The following is a 27,001-nucleotide window of genomic DNA, read 5'->3' as shown; positions in this document are numbered from 1 at the left end:
GTCTCTTTTAATTTTTAATTATACTCTTTCGTTGTTCTTAGATTTTAGAATATTATTTGGGAGAGATGAGTGTCGCAGGTGTACTCTGATTACGTATTGATAATGAAATATTCACAGTGACATTTCTTATTTCTTTTACTCGTAAACAAAAGTTTAATGTACGGTATTACAATTTCATTATATTTTCAGCTTCAATTCTTCGTTTATTAGATTTATAGATAAAATGAAATAACCAAATTGCACGTGGTCTCCATTTTTATGTATAATTTATTTTGTATTATTCTTTCTGATTAGAAACAATTGAGAAGAGAGAGACTGATTGAATTCTTATGAGCATGTTTTTTCAGGTGTACCAATGCAACAACAGTGTTACACGTGGACTAACGGCACACCCATGCATGAAATCTTAAAGTGGCGTGGGTGACCTTTCCAAAAAATTGTGCAGTATTGATGAGCTTTTTACTACTACCTGACTTGTCACTCTTTAACACGCTAACCATCTGCCCGATTAGCCAAGATCTTTTACCTTCAGTTTTCAAATAGCTGTTGCACAATGAAGAACAGTCATCGATTTCAGCAACTTAAACAATCTTCGAAAATTATTAGTATTTTGTTTGGAATTTATGATGGTACTCGTTTATGCGTAAGAGTGTCTGCAGTGGTGAAACTTTAAAGATACTAATGCAAGATAAGAGACAATCGTAATAGTAAGTGTTTATTTATGTTGGTTTTCTCTGTGTTTGAACGATGTTTTTATATAATTTATTTTACAAGGTCTGGTTATTATGTATATTTACACAATAGGGCTTCGTTGAACTACGAGCATAGTAATAATTTACGTATAGAAATGAAAATGCTGCTGTGCTAAGGTGTTGAAAAGATGAGTGGTGAGCAATATTTGCTGTAGACTTATATAATTGTCTTATTTCTCTCCCTGTCTATCTATCTACAGGGTGTTACAAAAGCTCCACTACTATGGGACCTATCGAAGATGGGTCAAGATATCACTGAGGAACTATCCAAATATCCATGTTTAAGAATGCTCCAGTACTTGAACACTAATTTTTAGAGGTAGGTGAAGAGAGTTCAAGTACTCCCAAACAATCTCTCTAAAAATGACCGTACAATTACCGGAGGTTGTGAAAGATGGACAAGTCACATAGTAGTTCCTCAGTGATGTCTTGACACGACTACAATCGGTTCTATGGTAATGGAATTATGGACCTTTAAAGTTCATTTTTTCACGTTTTCGTCCACCTGTAACTACGAAACTATGCACTTACGATTACAGATCCATATTAACTTTTTTGTTTATTTTGATGTGAAGAATCTATTCCCAAAATATAGTGACAAATTTTTGTAACACCCTGTATGATTGTATCTATATCTACGTACGTATCTATTTTATTTACCTCCATTACTGTGACACAAAACGAAAAAAATATGCCTTTGAAACTATTTTAAGACAAATATGTCAGTACGTCATTGCATTTCTAATAGTAAAAAATCATGCTAATATTTGTTACTAGCAGCGTTTCCTGCCTAATGCTGATGGACGTCACTAGGGTACAGACATTGCAGATTTAAAACTATTGTGACTATTAAATTTCAATTTAAAAACTGTATTGTTTCAATTTAATTGTTTCAAAATAGAACAAGAGCCGTAACCATATTAGATTTGAGCATTAGAGCCACCAAATATAACATTTATTGATTTGGCCATGGGCTATAAGCCCACCAAATTTGGTTCAGATCTGCCTAGTAGTTACCGAGAAACAAAGTACCATAAGCAAGGCAAGCTGAGGCTGTCCCTGGCGGAGTCCCGGCCATTAAATATAAACGACATTTATTTCTAGGTCAATGAGTTACTCCCCACTGAATTTCGTGTAAATGCGACTAGTAGCTACCGAGAAATAAAGTACCATATGCAAGGCGATTCGAGCCTAGCCAGGCCTGTAGCTGGCCTCCGGCCATTAAATATAACATTATTTATTGATTTGGCCATGGGCTATTTGCCCACCAAATTTGGTTCAGATCGGGTCAGTAGTTATCAAGAAATAAAATACCACATACAAAATGAAATGAAAATTATTTTTTTAAAGTTTTACGTCCCACGATTACGCCGGCTAGGCTAAAGGAGACGGTGATGATGAGAAATGAATGAAATGTTGGAATGAAGAAAGTGGGAGGAAACGGGAGAACTCCGAATAAACCCATACATACTGTGTTTGTCCACTGCGAAGTTAACTTGGCGCGAGCTAGGATCGAACCTGGGACCCCATATACCAGAGGTGAACGCTCTACCACTGAGTCACCGTAACCCCGTACCACATACAAGGCGAGCCGAGCCTGTTCCTGCACAGAGAAGAAGAAAACGTATGTGGCGTACGTAAAAGCGTAGGCTACGTTTTTGCACTTAATGTAGTACTACTATATGTAACATCCTGGAGGAAATGTATAAGTGACAACGTATGTTTTATAATACTTTCCGTATAAGTAATCTATTTATTCGTATCTTCCATATGAAAGAAAGAACTGTATATAAGCGATAAGAATCTCACACACAGATGGACGTATATAACATATATCTGACGTATGTAACATAACATACGTATGTAATATACGGAAGACTGTTAAATGTCAGACATCCTGCAGCGGCATGCTGTAACATCTAAGGGGAAAAAAGCAGTACGTATGTAACATATGGATAACGTATGCTCCGTACAGATTTACGTAATAAACATATGGAGTCCGTATTTTGTACAATATACCGCTGTCCGGATAACGGATTTTTCTCAGTGTGGCCGAGCCTAGCCACTAAATATAGCATTTTTTAAATACATACTTGGTCTTGGCCATTGCTTACCAAATTTGGTTCAGATCTGGCTAGTAGTTAACGAGAAATAAAGTACTGCATACACCTGAGTGAAATTTAAGCTCCCGTACAGGTAAGCCGGGATCTAAAAATGAATAATGATTATATTGATCATGAATGCGCTTTGCTGTTTATCATTAATACAAGGGCAGGAACCATATTTAGATTTGAGAATTAATATTTGTGTAACTGCAAGTTGCTTAATGAACAGACTGTGAAAGAAATTAAACGCAAACGTTTAGAGCTCTTAATTAAACACAGAAGGCCGAACTCTTGGAAGCAATAGAAAATTAATAACTATAATTTGCAACGAATTCTTTATCTAAAATTTTTATTCTAATTCTGAAATACCTAGACCGAAAGAATGTAACCTGTTTATGTTCCTGGAACATTTTGCAAGTTCCTGGAATTTTAGAATTGAAGAATATTTATTGCTGTCAAGGGAATTACGAAATATGGAACTGTAATTTAATCATTGTTCTCATTTCGCCCTAAATGGTGTGCTGATTGTAGCTTTTATCTTCTAAATCTGAAGTAAGTCTCAAGGACGAAACAAGTAGTAATAATGTAATTCCAGGGAACTCAAGAAACTGGTTTCCTGAATTACTTTTCTTAATAATAATAATAATAATAATAATAATAATAATAATAATAATAATAATAATAATAATAATAATAATAATAATAATAATAATAATAATTTGTTGTTTTTGTTGCTGCTGCTGCTGCTGTAGCAGTTTCATTGATAATTATATTATCTGTGTAGGATACTTGAAGAGAGTACTTTGAACAACACACAAGGCTTAGCTCGAATTGGCTCGTTTTAGCTCGACTCGACTCGAAACTCGACCAGAATTAGAGTCGAGTTGCAGCAAATTTTTCGAGCCGAGTTCTCGACTCGATATCAAAGACGTCTGTTTCGAGTCGAGTCGAGTTTCAAAGAAAACTCGCTGGAACTCGCTCGTGTCCATCCCTATTTGCTCAGCTTGGAGATGTGAGGTAATATTTATGAGCTAACCGACATGAATGATGTATATGAGAAAATATATGATACCGTACTGCAAGGCATAGTTTTGAAGTAGCATTTCCAATAAAGAATAATTTTATTAAAATAAAAAATAAAAAATAAAATGGATTAAACCTGGAATCTTAAAAGCAAGTATATTAAATATACAACTAAATAAAACTAGGAAGCGTTACCCTACTAGAATGAATAAATTAAATTACAAACAACACAAAACTAGTTATAAAAAATGTTGAAGATAGCGAAACAAAATTTTAACAGTACAAAAATTCTTCAGTCACACAATAAAACAAAGGCAATGTGAAAAATAATTAAAGAAGCGCTCAACATGCAAACGCATAGTACCCATATAAGTAACATAATTTATGAGGCGTAAACATGACAAATCCAAAGGACACAGCAACATCTTTAATAAATATTTCACAAATGTTGGGCAAACCCTTATTTAAAACAAAAGAAACAAGTAAAACTAACTTAACGGAACTTAAAATTACGAAATGAGTTAAATCTACATTCTTAAAACCAGTAACAGAGTGAAATTAATCATCACAATAAAACAAATGAAAAATTCGAATTCGGCTGGGACGGATGAAATATCTAACAGTTTGATAAAAAGTTGTTACAAATATTTAAAATTAAACTAATATGTTATCTCTAAAATATTTCACTCCCATAGGAACCTTTCCTGATAAACTAAAAGTTGCAAAAGTTAAACCATTACACTAAAAAGATAAACGCAACGAAATAGAAAATTATAGACCAATATATAGACTATAGGTAAAATTCTGGCCAACACACAACATGGTTTCTTGAAAGGTAAATCTACAGAGACAGCAATTTTTCATTTTCTAGAAACCTGCAGAAAGTTGCTGGATGAAAAAGGATTATGTATAGGAACATTTTTGGATCTAACAAAAGCCTTTGATTTAGTAAATCATAATATATTGCTAGGAAAAACGTAGTTGCTATGGTATTAAAGGTTTAGCAAATAAAGGTTTGAATCATATCTTAAAGGTCGGGTAGCAAGTAACTGAAATCACAGGAATAATTAAGAATAAAATTCAAAAATGTGTATCAAGTGAAGAAACTATTAATCGTGGAGTACCACAGGGATCAATTCTAGGGCCACTTCTCTTTCTTCTTTATATAAATGATCTTTCTGAACATATAAACAGTTCATGTGTGACTTTATATGCAGATGGTACAAAATATAATAGTTAGTGGGAAAGATGAAAGCGAATTAGCTTCAAACTGCCAAACAACAACGAACCAACTTTCAAGTTGGATGAATAAAAATGACCTAATTATTAATGCAAATAAAACACGAGCCTTAAATTTTCACAATGATAAAAGTAATCAAGCCAATATAATAATAAGAATAAATAATAAAACAATTAAATATGTAGAAACTGCTACCTTTCTCTGAGTTAAAATAATAATTTCAACTGGGAACTACATATAGAACATGTAAGAAGTAAGTTAAGCAAACTGTCTTATGCAATTAGATGTATAAGTGATAAGATTAATGTAAAAACAGCTAAGTATATATATTACTCAAATTTTCATTTTATAGTAAAATATGGCTTGATGTTCTGGGGAAATACACCTAAAAGTCTTGTCATCTTTAGGCTACAGAAGAAAGTGGTAAGGATACTTGCAGCAGTAGAATGGAACTCTCCTTGCAGAAATATTTTTAAGGAACTTGAAATAATTACTCTTCGCTCAATGTATTTGTTCGAAATATTAATATATTTGAAAAAAATAGTAGTGCATTTATTGTTTACAAAGACATTCACAGATACAACACAAGAAGTAAAGAAGACCTTTACTTGCATACACATAGAACAAGTATATACAATAAATCAGTTACTCACGAAGGTATTCTATTATACGATCTACTTCCATCATGTATTAAAAAAAAATCAGGCCATCTGTAAGTAGCTTTAGGATCAAACTTAAAATGTACTTGATAGAACAGCGCTTTTACTCTGTTGAAGCATATATGTGCAAAATAATTCGTTATAGAGATGTTCTCGGGATGTCAGCCAGGTGAAGTCCGACGATAGAGCCGACGTTTCAAGAAATGCCATCGTTCTCGTCTTCAGGGCTCTATCGTCGGACTTCACCTGGCTGATATCCCGAGAACTCTCTATAATATTCGCCGCCAGAAAAGCTTCAATTCTTATTTTAAAATAATTCGTATAAGTAAAATTAGTGAATCTATAAGAATCCATATGTAATAATAATATGTATGTTTATGTATACCGGTATAACTGACATGTCCAATTTCGTTGTATGACGATGAACGGATGCAATAAATCATGATTATGATTGTGATTGTGAATGCTTGGATGATTGGTGTCAGTGGCATAGCAATAGGGTATTCAGGGTAGGCATTGCCTACGGGCGCAGGAGATTTCGGTATATTAGGGGCGCCCCAGGCTTTTAATAATAAAGAAGCAAATTATGTACATAGGGCCCCAAGTTTCGCTGTCTTCATTTCCGAACATGGCAAGAATAAAAATTCCACTTCACTCGCAGCTTATTACATTTGCATATCAAATTATTGGCATTAATGTAAAATCGTCGAGGTTATAGCACTGTCTGATTAAGAAATTAATACTCCTGTAGTACACTGGCGTCTCTGGCATGTAATTTTTTTGGGGGGAGGGACATCAAAGAAAGTGATTTAAATGGTACTACCTAGCTCAACCTGTTTATTAACTTCGATTACATTTGTTACCTTTTTGCTTACCTTCACGGACCCCCTAAGGTATATCAAGAACTCGATTACAATCGTTTCACAGCCTGAATATTATATTCCAAATAAATATAATTATTATTATTTACATGATATTCTCTCGTTAGTAAATAAATTAAATTAGAATAAAATATTGAATATTTTGTACTTCAAAATATTGGGGGGACGCGTCCCCCTCGTCCCCCCACCAGAGATGCCCGTGTTGTAGTAATACGATATCAGTTCTATATTACATGTACTGAGGTTACTAATGTTAAATAAAATTCCCCTGTGCAACAGGCATCAACAATAATGACAAATTCTATGACCTAGAAGATCTGGATTAAAACGAGTTAAAAATAGTTGACATGGTTATGAGGCACAGTACAATTGCCACGTACCGCGGCTACCCAGAACCAAGCATAAGCACCAAGGGTCGGGCAAACCGCGTAACTGCCGGGAGCGTCAATGTCAGGGGGCGCCCAAACCAGCACACCAAAATAAATTTTCGAACGTATTTCTAATATCACTACGATAAAATATTAAATATAGGCTAGGACTAAGTGGGAGGGGGAGGAAGACACTGACTGGGTGAAAATTTTCTCATGAATTGGACATCTCTGATCTGATAAAAGAATTTACAGCAGTAAAAGTGACAAAGAAACACTTCTGATTTTGTATACAATTTGTTGATTTAAAAAAAAAAAAAAAAAAACAAGCGGTTTCAGAAGATTTTATAATTTATTTTATAATTATGTAAGATCGTAACATACTATATAGATATACTCACTTGAAATCCTTTTGGTAATATTGTTTGATACATTACTGTTTATTTACACTACCACTACCAAAAAACAACAAAAAAAGTCCGAAATTTACATGAGTATATTCTTAATGAACAGGAAACTCTGTCTAGTTTACTTTTTAAAGACATACCACAACGATATGAAAAGAAAAACGATCAATAGTCTCATTGATAATTTTCGGTTTATGGTCATTTCTGCGCGTATACATAAGTTATAGATGGTCATGCATGAAGTCTATCCGATGGATGAGGAGGCACCACTAGGAATTTGGCCTACGGGCGCCAAAGACTATTGTTACGTCCCTGATTGGTGTTCAATGTTCCTGCATAGTGCATACTCTTGTGTCGAATAACGTGCATTTGACTCGAGCATGCTTTTACTTTGCTCCGTCATCAACCTTTGTGAACCTCTATGACCAAGATACATCGTTGAGACTGGGGATGACCATTTCCGGAAATCACATTTTCCATTTTCCGTTTTTTTCGGAAAATTTTTCGTCTTCCGTTTTCAATTTTCCGATTTCCGGAAAATATTTTCCGTTTTCCGTTTTTCCGGAAAATGTGGCCATCCCTAGTTGAGACCAGCCAGCATTTTGTGTACAATTTTAGCACTGACGTTCTTGTAGATCATTATTATGCAAACTTGACGCAATTCTTTACAAGCTTGACGCGTGTTTTTCTCTTTACAGAAGTTAACCGTAAAATATGGACAAAATACGGTTGGTTTTCTATCTTCAGCTTGTAAAATCCGGATTCCCAACGAAAGTTTTTCCTTTTTTTTTAATGATGCTATAATAATTATCATCTGTCAATGTCTGTAGGCAATACCGTAGTATTTGTTGTTATTTTTGCTGTACCATAGCAACGTTGCGAAGTTGATTCTTAAATTTGTGTTGGTTGGTTAGTTTAGCGTTCCGTTATTCAGCAAGGCTATATGAGACGTGAATCTACAGCTTAACATGGGATTCGAACCACAAGAGCGGAAACCGAACCCAAGCTTCCAACGACAAAGTCGCGTACGCTACTATATAGCCAGGAGGGGCCTCTGTTAAACTTGTTATCTTCATTAAACGCACATAAGCAACGAAAAACTGACCATCAATTTCTCTCTCCAGTAATGTACCTTTTTGTTTCCTCTTGTAGATAATATTTAGAAAGATATTATCCAAAGCCTTCTAAAATTCCTCTTTGTTTGTTTGGAGTTGAATGTTCATTTTCAGCACTGAGGCTATAGAAGACACGGGTGTGTAATTTAACGTAGTATTCCGAACCACATGCACTCCCACCGAGAATCAAATACGCGTCTCAAACAGCACACTGAAGAAACCGTGAAATGAGAACATAAACCTGTAAATAAACAAGCAATAGACAAAAATAGTTAGTGACGAAATTGACGGAATGTAGAATTCAAGGTTATACCCCAAGAAATCCTATTCTTACAACATCTCCACTGTAAATCCTTGAGAATCTGAGGGTAAACTCGCATCTATACACATTAGAAATGGGTATAATCTATAATCAAAATTATTTTCATGGAAAGGATAGAAATTTTGTTACTGATTTTAGCGAACACTAATAGTTGCTTGGTATGGAGTATCTTTTTATTAAGAGACTTCACTATACTCATATTTCTTTTCTGGAATTTCATTGAATACTTAAGAAAAAAATATAAAGTTACAGAATAAAACACATAATGTGTAAAAAATGCTATGAAATAAATTAATTAATAAATGTTCTCAAACCTTCTTACAGGGCAAGAAATTTGAGTATACACTTTCTGGCAACATAATTCTCGGGCACTCAATTTTTTGCACAATACGAAAGAGTTTAAGGGTATTAAAAGTTAGTGTATTAATTAAATAAATTACTCTAAAAAATTATATTAGTTGTTGTTATTGATTGCTAAGGAGCCATATATAAAGAAATACTGTATAATTGATGCATTTATGGCATGTTCAATTTTCTTTAGTATTACAAATAACGAAAGTATTTCTTTCCAGTCTTAGTTGAAATACAAATGACAGGCAATAATGAAACCAGTGATGTTCCTCAGCCTTTTATTTTTCTTGATTATTCCGGTAGAACCAGAACCAAACCAGGTTTTTGCCAACATAACATTAGGTAAGTGGCCTTTGTTAATTCGTTTTAATTATTGAAAAAGAAATGTACTGCATATATACTTTTAACTTTTTGTTAATTTTATGAGTGTGCTAATTTTAAATGTTGTTTTGAATGTGGGTATCTATACTGTATTGTTACAAGTACCGGTACCATCACATATTCAGAACATATTCGCGCGGTGAATGGATTTATATACTATTTGCACATGAAAACCATTGCGCTATTACAATAATAGTTTCTTTGAATTTACATGTTCAATATAGATTTCAACGAGTAATTTTATTTAAGGAAAAGGAACTAGGCATTCAATAATAATAATAATAATAATAATAATAATAATAATAATAATAATAATAATAATAATAATAACAAACGGAGCAATTCGATTAGCACACGAGCTTCTTCGTGGCTAAGCTGTTAGCGTATGTACATTTGGCGTGGGGCACCCGGGTTCAATCCTTGGCGGGAGCTCATGTGGTTCGGGTTCCACGTTAATCAATAGGTTCCGTTTCATATTTCTATAGCCTCGCTGCTGAAAGGGACGTTAAACTGAAATTCAACTCAACTCCACTCGATTTGCACACAAACAAACTTAGATAGCTTTAATGTCTTTTTTTCGTTCTTAAGTTTTATCAATATACTCGTATGTTCTTTCCTTATTTCGCGATTCGTAGATTTGGGTTTCAAAATCATTCTGACTTTATTATTATTATTATTATTATTATTATTATTATTATTATTATTATTATTATTATTATTTAATTATGACATTGAAGGGAAAGGTTGAATTGGGATTTTGTGTATCTTTCAACACCGAGGTTATATAAGACATGGATCTACAGTTTAAATGTGGTATCCGAACCACATGAGCTCCCACTGGGAATTGAACACGAGTCTTCTGTAGTTCAAACAAGGAAAAGGGCCAAGCCATCAGTCAGCATATCTTACGTATCTTATACGCTATACAATGTAGTTCTCTGCCTTCTATTAATGTATTTTCTTAGATGTAAGGCTTAATATTGTGATGAGAACTTAAGAATGGAACTATTTATCTTATAAACATATTGTCTTGTGTTATTGTTGTTTACCATTTTCTCTTAATTCACCGAAAATGATTTGAACGCTTTTTTCGATCGCCTTATCTACAAATGGAATAAGCAACAAGTATAATGTGTACTTTCTTAGAATTTTGCCACAATGTCACAATCTCTATATATATCGTAAATGAAAGTGACTATGTTCGTAACTTAATAACTCTTGAATCACCCGAACGATCAAATTTTCAACATAGGTGAGGTTCCGGCCTGGGATGGTTTCTATCATTTCACTTTGAAGTTGCAACTTGGGGAGGGGGTAGATATATAAAAATGTTCAAAATGACCAATATTAGTGTCGAATCCATAATTTTCGGGGTCTCTGAGGTGAACAGTAATAGTTCCGATGCCGTTTAAATCCAAATTCAGCACCCATTGGTACTTCTAAGGGGGATGGTGGCATATAAAAATAATTGAAAACAATAGTGTCGAAGTCATAGTTTTTGGGGTCCCTAAGTTGATTGGTGGCAATTTTGGTGCTTTTTATGTCTAAAATTAAATGTATTCTCCCCGTGCGAAGAATGGGTATTCTGCTAGTAGTTTAATAATTTCTTACTTAAAACTTATTTTCCTGCAGAGATCGCGCATGCTTCCCATCGCGAAATGATTGACTTCGTCTTTTCTGCTGGAGCTCTGAGTTCCATCCCCAGTAGAAACTCACATTGCTTTTGAATCCTATGTTAAACTACTGTATACGTTCGAGTCTTCCATGGTATCGGTGCTTTAAGAAAAACTAAACTACAAGTGAAGAAGCAAACAAATATGAAAGATGTTACGAATTGCTGTTCTTCCTTCGTAATATGATTGTTTCGAAGAAACATATAGTTCTCATTTGCTTGGGAAAATGAAATAAAATGCAAGGGAAAACTCAGCTAGACAATCAAACTCACTATCAGTACCTTTTGATCACGAAAGAATACTGTGTACTGGAAAGTAAATGGAAAGCTTGGTATCTTAACAAGTTTATTCGTCATGTCTTACCATTTCCTGGATGTGTGCGTGTTTCAGTAAATCTTCGCCCTTGACAGGAAGCCCGTGTTGAAGAACTTTGATTTTAAAAGGAGAAATTAGGTCAAACTCTCATCGTGGCCTAATTTGGCCTATCCTTGAATCTTCACTCCCCCATCTTGCCTTGTGCAACCTCATTAATCAATCATAGCGTCGACTCAAGCAGTGAGCGCAGACACAGCTCGTTCAATAATAGACGCAAAAGTTTTGCATCTCCGAACTCAGCAGATTTGTTTTCATTGAAACAAAAGTAAAATTTAAGAGCAAAAGTAGAAAGACCCTTTTTTTTTCTGTTAAATTATATCCTCGCTCGAACGTGCCAACATCCCATGTATATTATACATACATGATGTAAGTTTATCACTGACTAAAACTTATAAAATGCCGTGAGAAAACGGTACATTGATGAATTAAATGCAGATATAATGTTGTAAATAACTCTTCAGTTGCACTTTAAACTGCATATGTTTGTTTTAAAGTAAATTTGTGAAATCGTGTAAATTTGTGTGTGTGTTCACTTTGTATTCAATGCTCATTTACGAGCGGAAAGGCATTTTTACACAAAGTTGCTGCCTAAAAATTTTAGTTTGAATTTTAAATAAGTTATTCATCTAAAGTAGTTAAAAATAAACTCATGGTTATTACATTATATTTGAGTAATGTAAATCGACTTTAAAGATCTTATATAGGTGATAATCCTAGATTTAGTCAAGAGACTCATTACAAGCGAAAAGAACTCATCACAAGTGTAAACTACAGTACTTGTAAACTTTTTAATGAAAAACTAATTATATAATATTATAGGATTGTTAATGGACATTTATTTATGAAATATAAACAAAATTGCTTGGGCTGTTTTTGAGGAAAGCATTTGAACTGAACTCAACCCTACTCTTGGATTTAATGGGATAAATTGAACACACATTTCATAATTGTCACAAACACATGTTGTAAATGCTATTTTATTCGTTCTACCCTGAAGTAACTCATTTGTTAAATTCAGTCTTACGAAAAATCCAAGCATTAAATTTTCAATGCACGTATATCATTATCACGAGTATGTATTGTATTAACATTTTATTTTCATGAAAATAAGTGCAGTAAAAACAGTTGGTGTAGATTACCGTGAATACCATCAAATGAACATCCTTGGTATCTCGAATATAATCTTGCATTTTCTTCCAGTTCTGACACGCATGCTTTTTCTTTGTCTCCTCACATTGAATCCGTGCAAGTAAACGAAAAATTCATTTCTATATATCGAAAATTCCTCATATACTAAATTTTGTGCCTTTATGTCCATCGATTCAAGAGAATCAGGATAATGTTTTTTTTTTTTTTTTTTAATTCGTGGAAACAAGTGACACATTCTTACTCTGTATAGAAGGCACGGTGGCTCAGTGGTAGAGCGCTTACCTCTTGAGCACGGAGTGAATGGTTCGATTCCCGGCCAAGTAAGTTTGTGGTGGACTACATTGTGTATGTAGGTTTTCTCGAGGTACTCCCGTTTTCTCTTATTTTCTCATTCCACTAATTCTTCCATCATTATTCACTTGCTTTAATCATCATCTCCCTTAGCCTAACGGGCATAATTGTGGGACGTTGAACCAAAAGATTTCATTTCATTTTTTCTTACTTTGTATATCATAAGTCTCTATGTAACAAATTTCACGTCTACATTTAGAACGCCTCAGAAGAACTTTGCTTGTTCTGTGTATGTGTATCACTGTTGGAGTTGCGTATGATCGTTAGGACTAGGAATGTACTCAGGGGGTTGGTTTTAGAGATCCGGGTCCCCGAACTCTAGACTTCTCTGCAAATTTAATCTAATGTTAGTTGTAATATTACAAATTTTAGTATAGTTCAACCTGAAATTGAATTTAGACCCCGTTTGGAGCTTTGGAAGCCCTCCGAAATTTATGTCAGTTTATTCACCTCGATTTCATGTATCGACTCATGTATGTGTCATTTTTACACAACGTTACAGTTAAAACAATTACTAAAGTTTACGAGTTAATCATAATTCGGATTCTTATCTCATTAACCACATTTTGTAGGGCCTAACTAGTGTTAGGTGTATATTGGTAGTGTCATAATAAAAAGCTAGATCAGTTTCATCTTAAATCATCAGAGGCGTAGCAGCTATGTTTAGATTTAAAAAAAAAACATGTTTTTGTCGATGTTGTCGAAAACCACACATGAAAATTTAGTGTCACCCATATATTTTTGTTCAGCTTAAGAGATCTATCGGTTGTTGTACACCGAGAAAGAGACGTACCTTGTGTACGTAAAACCGTGTGTTACATACGTAAATCCTGTAGTTTTTATACTTAACGTACAACCCTATGTAACATCATGCAGCAAACATATAATTGAAAACGTATCAGTCCTGGTTTCGATTCCCGGTGGGGTCACTCGGTCGAAAAAGTATAAAAAGCTTCTTCAGACCAGTCATCCTGAATGAGGTTTTCCTCATTCACACCAGGCAAATGCCGGGATGGTACCTAATATATAGATCGCAGGCTCCTTCATTCCTTCCCTTTCCCCGGATAGTGTGCTCGCCGAGGGACGTCATCCATCAAACATGACGGACTAATATGGTCATAGATGCCGAAAACCCAGAACTCTAAACCCTAAATGCTGAAAACATATGTTTTGTACATACTTTCCGTGTAAGTGTTCCGCATAAATGTACTTTCCGTGCGAAAGAAAGAGCGGTCAGGATCTCACATACAGATGTACATATATAACATACGTATATGTATGTCATATACGGAAGAATACTAGATGTCAGACACCCTGCTACGACATGATGTAACATCTAAGTGGAAAAAGGCAGTACATATGTAGCATATGGATAATGTATGCTCCTTACAGATTTCCGTAGAAAACATAAGGATTCCGTATATTTATACAATACACCGCTGTCCGGACAACAGAGTTTCTCAGTGTATATCTCTGTTTGGACAGTTTGTTTCGTTAAACTCTATTAATATAGTATACTTTCTTACTGAATATCAAATTTACATAAATAGCTACCTCTACATGATTCCACAGATATACAATCAAATTACGTACTTGGCTAACTTGGTTAGTTTCACTGTATTTATTAATAAACATTACTTTTATAAATTGTATACTGTATACTAATTGAAATGAAAACAATACTACTCATTTTTTTGTTTTGTTTTGTTTGTAGGTGTTGTTGTAGACAGAAAGTTTGGGGCGACTCTCGGAAGAAATATGCTAGCGACTGTCAGAGATCAAATAGCGCAAGCAACAGAAAATTACCTCAAACACGCTGGAGTTACTGCAGTGTTTTCGACACACCCTGGAAGAGACTTCAATCATGGTAAAAATATATATATTTTTAATTCAATAGTCTTTAATTCAGACAATTGCATCAGTGTATTCATTTATATACTATGTGAAACATCTATACATTTAACTGAATATTTTATTTATTTTATAAAGGAACTTCTCATTAAACTTAAGTCTAAAAGAATTTATCCTTAAATTATTTCCTCCGTGAAATAAATAGTTGTAATGCATATTTGTCACATGCCATTGTCTCATTTGCGAGGGGATAACCACCGTACATTAGCATAACTGCATATTGCATGAAATTAGGCCTAGTCAGTAAAAATTTCTGAGATTTTATGAAATTGAATAAAAATTGAAATAAACTAATCCAATATCTCAAACGAAGCTTAATGTAATTTTAGTTTCGAATTGCCATAGTTACAAAGAGTGTATTCTTATTGCGAAGTCCCAATTTGAAACTTCTACTTGGTGACTTGAATAATTAAATCAAATTAAAGTAATAAACATATACCTAAATAAATAAATAAATAAGTCGAGGCTACTTGAGTTTCTATTCGTAGATTTAGTATAACTTCTGCAGTAAAGTTTATACACTGAGAAAAGATCGTATGTATCGTACGTAAAATCGTATGTTACACTTGTAAATCCTGTGATTTTTTGACTTAACGTACAGCAAACGTATAACTGAAAACGCATGTTTTATAATACTTTCTGTATAATTGTTCTATCTATACGTACTTGCCGTTTGAAACAATATAGGTGATCAGAATCTCACACAAATGGACGTATATAACATATAGCTAACGAATGTAACATACATATATGTATGTAATATAAGGAAGACTGTTTGATATCAGACATCCTGCAACGGCATGATGTAACGTCTAAGGGCAGTGCCTATGTAACATACGAATAACGTATGCTCCGTACTGATTTCTGCAGTAAGCAAGATGATTCCGTATATTTGTACAATATACCGCTGTCCGGAGAACGAACTTTTCTCAGTGTAGCGTTAGTCACTAATTCCTCATATGAGAGTTGTAAATACGTGTATGTTTGATTTATTCTTCTTAAGTTCTTTTCCACTTTATTCTTCTTTTGTTAGATGTGATAGCAGTGTTAACAGTGAGTTCTTGTGATGATACATGGAAAATTCACGAAGATATGGACGCAGACATGCTGCATCTAGCCGTTACAGGTATAGAAGCTGTCGATCTGAATGTACACGCACAAATACAATATCGGAAAGACTAATTAAAACGTCTTACTATTGTAGAGTTGTTGCAGTAAAATATATAGAATTGTCCATCTTTCTGATATGGCTGTATATTACGTTGAATGTTAGACCATGTAAGCGTAGGCACATGCTGTTATAACTCACTAAATTGGTCACTATTTTTGTACAAGTTAGACATTTTCTGTAGAAATAATTAATTGTGTGCCATACGAGGGGAGTCTGGAAAGTTCATGAAATGGCCAAGAAGAAATCTACCTGGAAGAAACATTTTAATACACTAATCAACGTATTCCCCCCGAAGCTCAATACACTTTTCACAACGATGTTGCAACATTTCTAACCCTTGCAAACAAAAGGTCTTGTTCTGGTGTGCCTACCAGCCCTCCACCTCCGCAATGAATACCTCATCGGATGGAAAATGTTTGCATTTGAGATGTTTTTTGAGATGTGGGAAGAGGTGATGGTCGGAGGGGTCAGATCAGGTGAGTAGGGTGGGCGAGGTACACAGACGAAACCCAGATCCACCAGCAATTGCATGGTTTGATGACACTTGTGGGAGGGTGCATTGTCCTGGAGAAACTGAATACCATTGCTCACTTTTCCCCGACGTTGTTTCTTCAGAGCCTCCTTCAGCTCAATCAAATAGTTGGAATAAAAACCAGCATTGATGGTTTCACCCTTTGTAAGATATTTGATGACACCGTCCTTATCCCAAAACACCGATGAAAGCACCTTCCCAGCTGATCTTTGGCCTCGGAACTTCTTCGGTCGAGGAGATCCACTGTGGCGCCACTACATGGATTGCTGTTTAGTCTCTGGATCATAGTAGTGCAGCCATGTTTCATTTTGTCACCAGACTGCGCAAGAACTCACCAGGGTTTTGAAACTTTTGCAAAATTTCCTGTGAAATCTGCACCCGTGTTCTATTCTGGCCAACATTCAAACATTTTAGGATCCATTTGGCACTGACCTTCCGCATGTCCAAATATTCTGCTATTATGGCACCCACACGCTCACGCAATATCCCCACACACGCAGCAATGTTTTTGATCGATATGCGCCTATCCTCCATGATCATATCATGCATTTTGTCTATGTTTTCCGTGGTCACTGCACTTGAAGGCCTGCCTGAGCGAGGTTCATCTTCAGTCTCACGATTACCAGTCTTAAAACGCCTCACCCACTTCGCTATTGTTGTATATCCAGGAACGTGTTCCCCCAAAGTATCCTGCAAAGTTTTATGAATTTACGTAAATGATTTGTCTTGCAGCATAAAAAAACTTGATGACTGCGAAGCTCATTCTTCTCGAATTTCCTTAGATCCTCCGCCATATCTTCTTACAGAACCTGTAACAAAGGAAATAACATTGATAAAATGACCATATACGGGATGAGAGGTTCACAATATATGACCTTTCTAATGACTACAATAATATGTTACAATTTGGTGATTTCATGAATTTTCCAGCCTCCCTCTCACATATTGTGTACCATTTACCTTAAAACCTCCATGTAACTTACAAAGTAATTGACTATATTTGATGAAGTTTTGCAATAAGCAAATATTGACAGGGAATATTGTTTGATACACCCAACTAACATTATAAAACAAACATAAAGTTGTATTTTTTTTTAAAAAAAAAATAGTACTGCATCCGGCTATCATACATTTCAAATTTACATGTTAAGCAAAAACTTACAATTCCCTTATTGTGTTACAAACTTAAGAACACTACGGTATCACTTTAATGTCTACATGGAACAGTTGTGACTCAACACGTTAGTAGGGTATATGTGAGAAAAAAAACACATTTAAGTACGTAAAACAATAATCTGATGTGCACTATGTTCTGTGTGCCCTTAATTATTTTCCGATACTCTTTGATGCATCACTTGTCAATTATGTGTGACTAACAGAGTACAACAAAATGTGGAAAAAATATGAAAACACTATTCATCTCATCACATTATAACATTGAACTTGATATAATAATGTAGATTGCTACAGATAAGTTACTAATGAACAGTGGCGTATTTACGATTTTGTTTCGGGAGGGGCTTTGCCTGGAAATGTGAAAATTCTGCAAGATATTTCATTTACTTTACTGTACTAAGTAAGATTTCGGGGGGGGGGGGCTTAAGCCCGGAAGCCACCCCCTAAATACGCCACTGCTAATGAATAAATGTTTTAAAGAGTAAATACATTTCATAATTTATAACTTCACTCATAATTAACTCAGTGCGTCAGTATTTTAGTAGCAGTAGTTTTCAATAAGATTTTCAAAATTTAATCCTGTCTAATTTTCTACTTACTTTTGTCAGATACAGACTGTGAAAGATTGCCACTGGAGAAGGCTGTTACAGTTCCTTTAATGGACAGTGGTAAAGAACTCTCTCAATTAATTCTAGATTTGAGAACTACTAAAGCCATTAACTGGAAAACTGTTGTAGTTATTTATGATGATACTGTGGGTAAGTTGCATATATTTCCCTAAATATTCAATATAATTTTTAAAGTGTGGTCAACCTATTTCTTCTGCGGTTGACCGTAGAAACCACTAACATAACCGTGATGTATTTTCTCTTCCTTTTCTCTTGTTTTACTTTAAGATTGACAGATTTCTCCAGGTTATGCGCTAGTGAACATCACCACTACAAGATTTTGGAAATTAGGGCAATACGATGTAGCTGGGGATTTAAAAATTGCAACGTAGAGTTTAATCTTAATATACAAATTTCTGTTGACCATCGAAGCTACTTTACATTTGTTATTATTCATAGACAAATTAAGAACAATACGAGTCTGCATACGTATAATTAATTAAACCAGGATATTATTATTTTCTTTCAAATCCTCTTTCACTGCTTTTTTCTTCTTCCTTCAATTCAGTATTAATATGTAGAGATTTCTGAGGGAGAGACAGCTCACTTGTCAGTTAGGCCTTTTGTAATTTTAGTAGAGGGCACGGTGGCTCAGTGATAGAGCGCTTACTTCTGGTGTGTGGGGATCCTTCGTTCGATCTCCGGCCAAGTAAGTTTGTGATGGACAATATCATGTCCGTGGGTTTTCTCTCGGGATACTCATGTTTCTTCTCACATTCTCATTCCACAAATTCTTCCATCTTCATTCACTTGCATTAATGATCCGTCTTTCATAGCCTAACGGTATAATTGTGGGACATTAAGTTGGAAGATTTCATTTCATTTTTTGCAATTTTAGTGGAGGAAACTAATAAATAACGTAACTAAAAAGTGATCTACTGATAACAGAATTGTGACTGAAAAAGACTTATTAAGGTGTTTCAATAAATAATAATAATAATAATAATAATAATAATAATAATAATAATAATAATAATAATAATAATAATAATAATAATAATAATAATAATAATATATTGGTTGTGCCGTATGAAGTGATACAAAATTAGAAATCTTAAATTCCTTAGTTTAATTTACCTTAAAATAAGCTATGCTAACTGATCTTTAGGGCCATCGTTAATCTATAAGCGAAACTTACCTAACCACAGCTAATTTAAGACAAACTTATATAACCTTAGCTAAACGTGTGAGTGTGATTTCGAAGAGCTTCTTCTCAACCCAGTGACTATAGCACTTCAACTCTCAAACTGCTTACCTATCTTTACTTTCCAGCCTGCTGAGTGTGGATCCACATACTACACTGAATGCCGGGTGCAGACGCCAAATACAAGTATGCAGACACGTAATACGAGTGTCTTTCCATGCCCCATCAGAGCATAATCTTTCTGCTCAAAATTAATTAGACTATATGCAAACGGATATTAAACTATGATGATAGAAGGTTTAATATGTAGAATTTCTACCGAGAAAAAAAAATACTTTTAAAAAATCTATTCGCTCGTAGATTGGTTTCTAGGTATAAAATAACTAGCCAGCGAATTCATATTTTCCCTCCAGGACCCAGACATTTGAGTGTCCGATCACTGTCATAATTAAGGTAACTAGCAAGAAGAAATCTCCTTCGTGAAAGTTACAATCTCACGGAATTATTCTTATTTAATAAAAGTCTTCTAGAAGGAGCTAGTTCCTTCCAGTTACACCTGACACTTTATAGAAAAGTTAGGAATTTGAAAATGGATTTCTACAAAACGTCATGTTTTTACCGGCTACTGAAAGTGTGAATGGTTGCCGTTCATAAGTAAATTTCTTGTGTTGGCGAGAAATAAATCTCTGAGTCGTTAAGAAGACCTACATAATTAATGTAGCTAAATCTCGTGAATATTTTTGGATGAGGGACTTAGCTGAACGAGACAACGAGACACACACACACACAATATATATATATATATATATATATATATATATATATATATATATATAGCCGGCTATGTTTCAAAACAACACCGACAACGTTTGGGAGGTGATTCCTGACACCAAGACAAAAATTATTGACCAACCTGGGTGCACAAGTGTTTCCTTTCGGAGTTATAGGCTGCCGAAAACATGAAAAAATCAACTTTGAAGGTCTATAGTTCTAAATCTATGGGGCCTACCGTAGTCGGGTCAAGACTTCACTTAGGAACTAGTATGTGCCCTATTCAAATTTCCATGTTTCAGAATCCTGCAACACTTCCACAACAATTTTTATAGAGGTAGTTGATGAGTACTTCAAGTGATATGACTGTAGAAAAACGCCCTCTATAACAATTGTTGTGTGAGTACCTTAGGATTTTGAAACGTGTATTTTTGGATAGCGCACATATTAGCACATATTAGAAGGTTTTAGAGGAAACTGCTACAAGAAACTCTGAAACTGCTTCAAGAAGGTATGCTCTGGTGTAGATAGACCTGTTTCTGAAGGGTAAATATCCTCAACGGAAGTTGCGTTTTTATCTTGCTGGTTTGTGATTTGTTTACACTGTGCATTCGAATCCAAATTCGGTTCACTTTCGTTCACTGGCTCAGGGTAATCTGTACTAGCAGCTGGTGTAGATACAAATGGTTTGGAAAAAATATCTTGGTTGAAAGGACATATGCTAGTTGCTTTGAATCCATTAAGGACATTAAGCGTTTTTGTAGATTTCAAATAAGCATTTGAAAACAATTTGACGTCTTTACTAAGACTCACCGTTTTTCCCGGATGTTTTTCAGCCACTTTTTCACTTCTTGATTGTAATAAGTGACAAATGTATTTGAAGAAAACTGTTTTAAACGCTTCAGAATTTTAGCAGATTAAACCAGGGCAAAATTGCATAGTACAGTATTTACTGTGCCATCTTGCCCTGATGAGCAGGAAAATCAGAAGCAGGTAGCTGCACATTATGTAAAAGCTTAACCTTGAAGTTTCTACACTTAACCTAACTTTGATTGAATGTACTTTACAATTGATATGTTTAAATGTCTGTACTTTCTTGTGTTGTAAAATAATTCAACATCAAAAACAGAAGAAAATAAAAGTTTTACCAACAAAATCACCTTTTCGCTGATAATAGCTATTGCGTTTCACCTACACACGCGCCATTTTTACTCACTAGTGTTTGTAGATCAAACTATCATTTAAACCATTTGCTGACTGTTTCTAATCAAACACTTTTCGAAAACAGCCACTATGCAATTTTTGGCCGGTTTCCCATATATATATATATATATATATATATATATATATATATATATATATATATATATATATATATATATATATGTGTGTGTGTGTGTGTGTGTGTGTGTTTGTGTGTGTGTTGTGTCTTCAAAAAGTAGGGTTATTTTAACTTCAAAGTTATTTTTGAACTATTTCTACATACTTTGAATGTTGTAATTTTCAAATATACAGAACAGTATGCCTTTGCCATTGACTATCTTATCCGTGGCTTTTCCTTGCATCGCTTATTTACTTCTTCTCCGTCTTTTAAATATTAAACTTATTTGTCTTTTATAATTAGGTCCATGGTTGGTTCGTCGAGTTATTAATGTCCTTTCAAGGGAAGTAATTCAGCATGGCGTTCCCTCAGCTTCAGTCACAGTTTATCGTATTGAAGAGCTGAATACAGATTATGCCAGGTAAGAACAAAACTAGACCAAAGCCTCCAATATACTTTAATGGAAATAATAATTATCAATTTAAGGAAGATAAAACGAATGCTTTGAGAGAGACAGGGACGTTGAACTCAAAATCAACTCAACTCAACGAATACACTACCAAATTCTTTCTATATCAAGCCTTGAGACTTGGTGTATCAAGAGTAAACGAAGAATGTTGATCTTCACATGTATCCGAATGAGTAGTGCCTATGTCTTAGATTTCCGGTGAAGGCAAATATGTTGTTTTGATCTAACAGCGTGAGACAACGTGGGAGTTACCTGAATTAAAAGGTAACTAAAGCTGGATCAAATAGGATGAGTATGTATTTTGAGCTACATTACCCAAATATAAGCCCTAGTGGCAGAGAGTTCGATTTTAGATTTTTTTTTTTTTAAGGTACTGACTTGTAACTAATTTTTATAGGAGCTTTATGCTTTATTAATTTTAAGCATACCATTTTCCGTTTATATACTATATCATTTTAGAAAGTCACTTTCTATTATTATTTTATAAAAACCTTCCAATCTCCCTATGAGTATATGAATATTTTATTGAAGTTTTCAGTATGCATATTTAAGTAAATCCCTAACTATAAGGATACACATTTATAATGTCATTGTTCGATTAGTAAATATTGTACACTAAGAAATAAACATAAATCCCACAGTCACGTCATAAAAGACTGTATTACAACTCTTAGTTAAATTTTTGAGAGAAGAACACTGAACGTAAATCAAACAAAAATCTGAAGCTTTGATGTGGACCCAGTAATTCATTTTATTGTGTAATTTGGATTAACTTCGTAATTTTAATTGATTTTGATTTGATTTTTAAGATGATGGAACCCCTTCGTGGCATTCGTTGAAGAATTATTCGAGAATTCTTCAGGCAGTAGACCAGTTCATTAGAACTATCAACAAAACAGGTGCAGCTACGGGTATTCAACGACTTCCATATCCAATGCTGGTGACTGCATTGAAAGGTTGTCCTGTAAACCTTTGTAACATATATCTTTTTTTTGTATCATTTGTATCAGTTGTAAATAAACACACACAAACACACACACACACACACACACACACACACACATATATATATATATATATATATATATATATATATATATATATATATATATATATATATATATATATATATATATATATAAAGATTTTATGTGTCTTTGTACGGCCTGGAGACCAAACGAGTAGACCGGAAGTTGCCAAATTTTGGTCACGGGTAACTTGGTCCAGGCCCCAAACCGAGACAAAGCGTTTTCCTCAAAATTCGAACCAGGGAGGGGGCGTTTATCGGGACATGTAAAAGTAGTAGAAAACGACCGATATCAGTGGCTAATTCATAGTTTTCGCGGTATATATAATGAGAGAGAGAGATACAGGGTAGACTATTTATCGACAAGGGGATATTGCTTAACATACACTGTGATACTACCAGATTAACAGTGTATGCTAATCCAACTTAAAGTTATGTTTTTTTCGTATAGAACTACAACGTCAGGTTATTACATATTTCAAATCTACATGTTAGACGAAAACTTACAATATCAGATTTGTTATTCAATGTTGCAATTTGAGGACAATACAGTATCACAAACATCCATATTTTTGGTGGTCTCTACAGCAGTAACAACACAAGTGAGACAGATGGTGCATTGGAGATTCAAATTATTTTGGTATAATACTATGTTCATGATATGTCAGATTTCGAATTAACAGGAACAAAGTATAGAGGGATTGAACATTTGACTTTTTTAAAAAAAATCTTTATTTATCAAAACTGCTTAAATAAGTACCTAATCCAATTTCATAGATAACTTTCAATAGATGCAAAGATCATAATACCGTTTATAACAAATTGATATCCCAAACCGTTCTGAAGACATGATAAATACTTAGAAACCTTGCAACAGTGATTGAAATTATGTAATTCCGAGTACTTGTTGCAAATACACCTACCAAAGAAATATTGTTGTAATATCGTAGAAGAAAAGTAATTAAAAAAGGCGTTTTAAAAAGTCTTACAAATTCGCAATTTTAAATATATTAATTTTAACCTTGCTTTTCTACTTCCAAAATGGTTTTAAATATCGAATGGTTCTAAATGGCATTGTAATCTTTATGTAAATTGAAAACCATCTACGCAATTGGATGTGATATTTATCTAAACACGTTTTTGAAATATAGACCTTTTAAAGAAAAGTAGATGTTCCGATTCCTTGTAATTATATTTCAACTTTTTCGAAATACATCATATGATGACCGTATATTTGACACTAAGAAACTTTGGATGTGCGTTACCTCGTCCGTTTCGTTTCCGTAATTACTGTAGTAGAAGCCTTCGAAGTTTGATTGTTTTGCGAAATTTGTGATACTGTAGCGTCCTCTGTTTGCAACACTACACAATAAGTGTGAAAGTTCTCGTTTACGTGTAGATTTGAAACAAAGTTACATGAAACAAAGCAATAACCTGACTTAGCGCCATTTGAAAAAAAAAAAAAAAATAAAACTTTATGTTGTATTGGCAACACTATTAACCAGGTGATATTGAAGAGTATGTCAAACAACGTCCTTCTCTAGATATTTTCATAGTTCTAAATTTCCTGTGTTTTGTATCTATTAGTTTAAAAGTTACAAGGCCTTATCAAGATAAGTAAAAGGTCCTCCCTGTATGTATTTTATATGATTCATAACATTTCATATAAGCTTTTGAATGACAATAGAAAACATTATTACCAAAGTTTTATAGGGCATGTACGAACAGTGATATAAGTTGCAATCGTTGGTTTCCAAGAACTATTCAATTTGTATTTTATAGTAATAATAATTTACATATTCTCTTTTACAGACGCTTTAGTATAAGGAATATATTAAAAAATCTTCCTGTTGAGCGCCTAGGATCCAATTTTATTGCAATTGTAAATAGAAATTTGGTGGGAGTTATTATGGACGTTGTAAGTATTTTTTTACACATTTATACACTTTCATTTACTGTTTTCAATAGTTAAATAATATTTTATTAATTTTCAGTAAATACAATCGCATACAACCCGTATTATAGTCAGTTAACTTCTGAAGAATCTTTTTGTCTTTTGCAACATCATTTTTGTCGTAGTTTTAACTTATTTGGGGGCGTCTACATATTTATAACGAGGCAAGAGGGAGGAGGGGTTTGACTTTGTGTTGTCAAGTATGACAAGGAGGAGGAGGTTTATGCCTTCGTTACGTAATGCGTTTTTTCTGTAATTCTTATTTTTATTTTCAGGTTTATATGCAACCTTTGAAACAATTTTATTCAGTTCTTTTCCTTTTTATAAATAAAAACTAATCTTTCTGTTGTTTTGGAAAATTGTAAACGTATAGCCTGCATAAAATGAATCTTTCAAAAGGGATTCAAAGATAATATTAAACACCAGCATGAACGGTGATGAACCCTGCATGTATTACAATACAATAAAACACTGTTTTGTGGCTTACGGCACACGAAGCTTTTCTGGAGTTAGCTGTTAGCGATCGTAATAGCTTAAAAATGCCCTCGCGTGCCCTTAGCGATCGTATTGCTTTTTCCGATAATATGATTAAAAAGTTTTGATTTTAATCATTACCCAGATTCTAAGGAGTTTCGCAAATAAGAAACTCTTTTTCGTGAAATAATATTTTCTGCCACGGAATGATCCATGATTTGCAGAGCAAAATAAGATAGAGCAGGTTAAGTGCGCTAGCATTGCTAAGCATTGAAAGTGAAGCGTGTCGCAAACTAGACCTGGACGTTGTGATGAACAGATTTTTAACCGTCAAACAAAGGCGATTTCGAAAATGTTGCACGTATGAAAGCCTATTAGGTTGGCAACTTTTTTCAACTTCAGAAGAAATTTTGGGTTGCTTAGTGAAAAATTATTTAAAAAAGATTTGTTAATTTTCAGAAATGATTTGAAAACTTTTAATGCTTCTAGTGTATTTGACATTCTGATATACGTGTGTTGTTCTATGTTTCTTTTCTTTCTTACACGAAATGGCGTTTACGTTTGAGTTTGATTTCTTAAACCAAATGTGGTATGAAACTATATAGAATTCAGTTCTGTGTTCAGAAGCAGGTTAAAACCAGAAATTATGCAAAAGTGTACATTTCTGAACTATTTCATCATAAGCCTTGATATCCAGCAAGTATCGGTATTTTTTTGAATTGAATGTTTATATTCTTCGTGTTTGTATGACCAAAAAAAAAAAAAAAAAAACGTTTTCTGTGTTTCAGTCGTTCGGTTTCAAACCGGATTTTGTCTATTTACAGTAAATCACGGAAAACTGAGAAAACTTGTAGAATCTGTATGTTTTGTAGAACTGGAGGAAATACTTGAGGGTGTTCAAGAGATTCACGTGAACCCATTCAAGTACGTCCAGTTCTATAAAACTCAGATCCTACGAGTTTTCTCAGTTCTCTTGTATTTGGACAATAGCTGGTTTGGAACTGAACGAATCATATAGGCATAACTTTTAGAAGTATTGTACAGTGGTGGTTTCCGATCTATGGTGATAAATTTCATAAGCCATTATAGCATCAGTAAGTCTTTCTTGAAAGTTGCAATAATCGTCCCTGTGTTTCGTATAGTCTTTCCAATAGAAACATGGAAAAGGGACCCCACTCCACGCTGTCTGCAGGGGAACCGCGAGCCTTTGTTACGCCATTGCATAATGTCA

General features: G+C 34.1%; 2 protein-coding genes across 2 annotated transcripts in view; both read left to right on the top strand.

The window, feature by feature from the left end:
* Positions 1-564: 564 nt before the first annotated feature.
* Positions 565-25,163, top strand: LOC145663093 (ionotropic receptor 93a-like). Its single transcript, XM_081729404.1, has 7 exons — positions 565-707; positions 9,445-9,565; positions 14,867-15,019; positions 16,097-16,189; positions 18,551-18,700; positions 23,125-23,279; positions 25,155-25,163. The coding sequence occupies exons 2-7, from the start codon at positions 9,475-9,477 to the stop codon at positions 25,161-25,163; spliced, it is 651 nt and encodes a 216-aa protein (XP_081585530.1). The 5' UTR covers positions 565-707; positions 9,445-9,474.
* Positions 22,253-27,001, top strand: part of LOC145689154 (ionotropic receptor 93a-like) — a 65,545-nt gene continuing 60,796 nt past the window's right edge. Inside the window, exons 1-2 of the mRNA XM_081763288.1 lie at positions 22,253-22,267; positions 25,155-25,260. Of these exons, the coding sequence (XP_081619414.1) occupies positions 25,252-25,260 (9 nt within the window). The 5' untranslated portion in view covers positions 22,253-22,267; positions 25,155-25,251. The remainder of the gene's footprint in view (positions 22,268-25,154; positions 25,261-27,001) is intronic.

Source organism: Thermobia domestica, chromosome 1 (genome assembly GCF_964235325.1).
Source record: "Thermobia domestica chromosome 1, izTheDome1.hap1.1, whole genome shotgun sequence".
NCBI classification, from domain to species: Eukaryota; Metazoa; Arthropoda; class Insecta; order Zygentoma; family Lepismatidae; genus Thermobia; species Thermobia domestica.
The sequence above is the reverse complement of the archived record's forward strand: the minus strand, read 5'-3'. Positions and strand labels throughout refer to the sequence as shown.

Excerpts from the sequence above, each read along its gene's own strand:
- LOC145663093 (XM_081729404.1), top strand. The coding sequence starts at position 9,475 with ATGAAACCAGTGATGTTCCTCAGCCTTTTATTTTTCTTGATTATTCCG. Across the intron at positions 15,020-16,096 it reads TGGAAGAGACTTCAATCATG|ATGTGATAGCAGTGTTAACA; the intron begins GTAAAAATATAT and ends TTCTTTTGTTAG. Across the intron at positions 16,190-18,550 it reads GCTGCATCTAGCCGTTACAG|ATACAGACTGTGAAAGATTG; the intron begins GTATAGAAGCTG and ends TACTTTTGTCAG.